General features: G+C 34.2%; 1 protein-coding gene across 1 annotated transcript in view; it reads left to right on the forward strand.

Moving 5' to 3' along the window:
• The window catches only part of HELRODRAFT_185292 (hypothetical protein), a 5,428-nt gene extending 1,668 nt beyond the window's left edge, over positions 1-3,760 (forward strand). The window contains exons 3-8 of the mRNA XM_009012912.1: positions 931-1,035; positions 1,300-1,424; positions 1,759-1,936; positions 2,109-2,173; positions 2,438-2,637; positions 3,061-3,760. Coding sequence (XP_009011160.1) covers positions 931-1,035; positions 1,300-1,424; positions 1,759-1,936; positions 2,109-2,173; positions 2,438-2,637; positions 3,061-3,256 — 869 coding nt within the window. The 3' untranslated portion in view covers positions 3,257-3,760. The remainder of the gene's footprint in view (positions 1-930; positions 1,036-1,299; positions 1,425-1,758; positions 1,937-2,108; positions 2,174-2,437; positions 2,638-3,060) is intronic.
• Positions 3,761-5,793: the final 2,033 nt, after the last annotated feature.

Consider the following 5,793-nt stretch of genomic DNA (forward strand, 5'->3'; position numbering starts at 1 on the left):
ATATATATATATATATATATATATATATATATATATATATATATATATATATATATATGTGTGTGTGTATATATACATATATACATACATATATATATATATATATATATAATTATATATATATATATATATATATATATATATATATATATATATATGTATACATATATACGTTTGTATCAGCAATATGGCTATTTTTAAACAGCGTACTTTGAGTCATTTCATTTTTTTATATCCGAATATTACTACCTCGCTGGCATTATGCAACTACAAATGTTACATCTTCGCTTTTTTTGCTTCAATATTTTCAATGCTCTAAATATTAGATAGATATTTTTATTCGCCATTTTAATTGATTTAATTATTATTATGTTATTAATTAATTATCTATATCAGGGGTGGGCAAACTTTTTGCTGTGAGTGCCTCATTGAGAACTCTTTTACCTTTGAAGGGCCGCATATGTACTTAAATAGCAAATTTTTTTACCTGGGGAATACTTTTTTTTAGATTTGTGACCCCTTTTATTGGTCATAATGTCTGGCTGACGACCTTTTCTTGGCGAGCAAGACCTCGCGGGCCGCATAAAATAGCTTCACGGGCCGTAGTTTGGCCAGCCCTGATCTATATCATAATCATTTTTGTCATCCTGTATATATTGTAACCATGATGTTAGCTTGAATGCTAAACCAATTTTTAAAGTTAATATTAAATTTTTTCAAGTTTTAATGTTCAACCGCGACAGTTAAGTTTATAGAGAACATCTCATATTAGCATTACCAAAGCAGATCGCTTAAAATTTTTATTATTTTCATTAATATAATGAATAAATTGAACAATCTCGCAATCATTAAACAATTTTACAACCATTAAACAATCTTGGAACCATCAAATAGTCTTACAATTTAACAAATTTTCATTTTCTTCGTAAGATGGCGAGATAGAATTTCAAAAAGTTTTGAATTTGAAAGGGTTCTGCTGTCCGGAGCATATGCAAGATGTGAATGGAAACTATAAAAGTTACATCCAACTGGGAGGTCGTTCTTTCTATTACAGTTTTAAAAGATACTACTACACTGCAACTAAACTACTACTATTACTCTACTACTACTGCTGCTACCGCTGTTACCGCTATTACTACTACTGCTGCTGCTGCTGCTTCTATTACTACTAGCACCTCATTTCTGTCATTTTCAAATTGTGTTCTGTCTTGTAACGTATTCAAAGACAACCACAATTTATACGTCACACACTCATTTTCTGACGCTGTTTTATTTAGTTAAACCCGATACAATTACCAGACTCGAGACATATGGTTCGTTTGCTGACCTACTTACCCGGAACCGTATTGGGTGGAATAATTAGGTCACCGGATGTGTTGGTGGCCATTGGAAAATATGTTGCCGATGTGCACAACGCCACGAAGGTTGCCTTTTTTGGGAATTTAAATTAATTTATTCATTTATTCAAATTTGAATGAATTAATTTGTTTATTAATTCTATGTATAGTATTGCAAGTTTGTCTGTCATGCTTACAATTATAATATTGATCAAAATAAAGAAAACTTGATATTTGATCATTCTCTAAAGATAAAGATGCATTAAACTTTTGCCAACAAATTATTCCAATATGTTTGTAATTATCCATAATTATTGTTATCCCTGCAAGCTATATGATGTACGTACACTACGTTCAGTTCATACATTTATATAATTTCTCAAAAAAACCCTACATATTGAGAACGTTTCATGAATCACAGGATTTCAGACATCCGTGTCTAAGAGACAATCCAGAGTACATATGGAGTCTCGAGAACGTTCCAAAGTTGCACATGTACCTGGATTACATTTCTGACGATGGTGGGAAAGATCTGGTGAGGGAGGCCATCAAACTTTTTGAGAAGAACGTCATTCCGAACATGAATCTGTTTGAGCATGGTTCGTCCGTGTGACTGTGTTCCTAGCGGTGGGGATCATGATTGTATCGAGAGCGTTGTTACGACGAAATAAGTTTAAAAGACATACACACGCACGCACACACACACGCAACACACACACGCAGGCACACACACGTCTACATACACGCACGCACACACACACACACACACAGGAACCATTCACGGGGACATAAACGAAGGAAACCTTATCGTGCTAGCCAACTCTGTGACCAAACAAGTTACTATATATACATTGTTTTATAGATTTGTTTGTATAAAATAAAGCGTTTATATTTTATTGTATATATTTGGTTATTGTATAAATATTATATCATTATATTAATATATTATTTTTACTATTTTATGTGATTAGGTTTTTTTCCTATAGTTCGTTTACATGTTAACATTTTTTAAGAGTATCTATATTTAAACATTTTCATATATTCTATATTCATTTAATTATTTGCCCTCTTAGACACACCCCTCAACCAATCAAAATCAGGGCATTCAAATAAACAGGGAGACGATGGGCTTGATAGACTTCAACGAGTCCAACATATCATGTCTGATCTTTGACCTTACGTGTGCGGTGACCTACATGATGATCGAAAATAAGGGCGTCTTGGAAGATTTCGTCGACGCAGGTGGCTATGTGATTGGTGGGTACCTCAAGAACCGTCCAATCAGCGAGCTAGAAATTAGGTCAAGGGTTAATTATGTTAATTTATAATTATTGATCATATATTTGTGAATATAAACGCTTATACGTTGTTATCAGAAAAGTGTAAAAATAGATGTAGAACAGTGAAAATGTTATGATTGAGTTATATATAGTTTGTTATATTTCACACTGCAAACCTTTTGAAACGTTCATAAAATTAACTTTCAACCTTTACTGTTTAAATGCCAGCAGTCACTGTTAATAATTTTGCTAAGTGAAAAATTTATTTTCTAATGAAAATGTAAATGTCACACGCGCCATTTATAAATAGGACAGTTTAATACGATAAACAGACATACACACAGAGAAACGGACAGACAGACGGACGGACACACAGACACACACACACATAAATGTAAATTAATAATAATGTTATTTTCCAACGAACCACCAAAACCCAACAGCCTTCTTCCGTACTGCGTGCTAGGTCGGTACGCGCAAACACTCTCCATAAGCACCTACACTCAAACACTTGATCCCAAAAATCAGCACATCTTCACAACGTCACATTCCGGCTGGGAGCAGTTAGAGATATTGATAAAGAAAGGGGCTGATGAGATATTGAGAAGATGGAGAGAGATTGCCAGCAGTACTACGTGATGATGCTCCATTAAATGGACATATACTTCTTATAAAGACTTCATTTTTTGCATTAATTAATTAATTAATTTATCAATATATTATTAGCTTACTGTTTTTTTTTTAAATATCTCAAATTAAATGGTAAAATAATTTATTTTATTATTTAAATTCAGTGAATTAATCAGGACTATTTGTCATTTAAGGCGAAAGTTTCGAAAAATAATTCATCTTAACTATTCTTAAAACATGAAAAATATTTTTATTCTGGTTTTCCAAAAAATACAAAATGTAAAAATATGAACTTTTCATGGCTTGGGTAATTCATGTCTACGCATTTTGACACATATTTGAACGTTCAAATTCACTTTGAGTAACAGCACTTTCATCATTAAAGCAAAATCTTAATCTGTGAAAAATTTGACCAGTAGATGATTGTGATTTTTTTATATGTAAATATTGATTTTAAAATTCTGTTACATAAAATTTATACAGATAATGAAATAAAATCAATTAATGTACTAAGTTATTATATTGTATTAGTTTGATAAATTCAATAACAACAGATCTCTCTTTTTTTACAATTCATATCAGAACGTCTTCTACGCGGTAAGTGACGTTCAATTGGAAATACTCAATCGTCATTTAGTTTAATAATTTCTCTCCTCACTGCCTCATAACAAATTCTGATGAATCGCCGATAACTTTGTACTCTCCGTTCATTCAATCGATTTTCTGCCCACACATCCACACTATTTTTTCATGTTGCTACGACAAAAACCTGGCTAATTATAAATCAATTTTTACTAGGTTGTTACTAAAGTGTTTGTCTATCAACCATCAAATGCCATGGCTAAGGTTTTGTATACACGTAGTATCCGTAGTATCACATAGAACTCTCAAGAGTATGATCGCTGGATTGCTTCTGAACTTTGCGGAGTTTGAACCCGGAATGTGATAGGACGCATCAGATAGTTTCTTAGCAGTTAACTAACCAACAAAATCTTCTCATTTAGTTAGGCCCTGACTATCATTTCCACATCGTTCGACGTTCCGACAGTAGAGATTTGCAATCAATCATGTGTAAATATTTGCTTGCACATCTTTATATACATACCACATCTACCCATGTTCAAACGAAACAACTGCATCGCATATTTATTATATCAAACTTTTCTGATTTTACATAAAGTAATTCATTCAAAACAATTTTTTATAAATCAATAACAACATAGCTTGTTGTCATTTATATGAAGCGACATACATTTGCATTCACCAAAATTAGGATACTGCTTTCGTAATGAAATCTTTCCATTCAGTCTAGCGAACAGACTGACAGATGGGCAGAGAGACGAGACAAACAGACCGATGGCCAAAGATAACGAGTGTGCAAGCAGACAATAAAAAATGTTGTGAGTAGAAACAGACAGTTGGTGAGACGGGCAGACGTTGAATGTCTGGTCTGCAGAGAGCAGCAGACGACGTGAAAGCGATAACAGGTGGATGACTGGTCCATGTTTGCAGAAGCGTGGAAGTGAGGAATGAATGAGTGAGTGAGTGAGGCATTTCTTTATCGTTCAACTACTTTCACTTCTTTCTACGAATGTGCCCATACAAATTCATTCATTGCACGGTTACATAAAAACATACACACATACACCAGCATGTACGTACATACAGACCGACAAATAAACATACAAATGTTGCACAGACGTAAGTATATTTCACTGACACTTGTGCCTTGGAGCCCATGTTTCAGACGCACCAAAACAAACACGTACACACGCACAGATATGTACACGCATATGTACGCATATAAACGCAAAAACACAAAAACATCAACACAATGCAACAAATGTGTACACTCGAAAATATTTTTGAACAGAAAAATTTTCAGGATGCTCATTCAAATCAAACAAAACCATGAATTAAAAATCCACACTATCTCCAATAACATGTACATCGCTCGATCAAATATCAACGAAGGAACACACACCCACGAACAAATACATAAAAAATAACACAGAAACACGCACATGCACATAGAAACACGGAAATGCACGTGCAACATTACAAACGCAGACATTTTTACGCACACGAAGTAAGAAACGCACTGACTGCCAGCTTTCTTTGCTTAGCTGCTTCAAGGTTGAATTCAAAAATTAATAATAAAAATGTGCTCAGACAAGAATATGCTCTCTGTACGTTGTGGTATGCACGCTCCTGTACATATGGGTCTGGTCTAGATGTTTAAGCGTATCTGCACGTATGTGTACGCGTGTATACGCTTGTATCAGGCTGTTCGTTCGTATATCCGGTGGCGCAATTAAATGCGTTCGTTTGAATGGCGAACTATGCATGTTGCAGTACGTTCTCTGTACGGTGCTCTTCATAAGCAAGTAAGATTTACACTCTGCGTGGTACTGAAATTATTCAGACGTGTATGCTTATATTCGGGAAAATGTGTGCCTGTATGTGTCTGTCTGCGTCTGTATGTGTCGGTCTGCGTCTGTATGTGTCGGTCTGTGTCTATGTACATGCATGTGCGCGCGTTTTAG

The sequence above is a fragment of the Helobdella robusta genome (genome assembly GCF_000326865.2).
Source record: "Helobdella robusta unplaced genomic scaffold HELROscaffold_11, whole genome shotgun sequence".
Lineage (NCBI taxonomy): Eukaryota > Metazoa > Annelida > Clitellata > Rhynchobdellida > Glossiphoniidae > Helobdella > Helobdella robusta.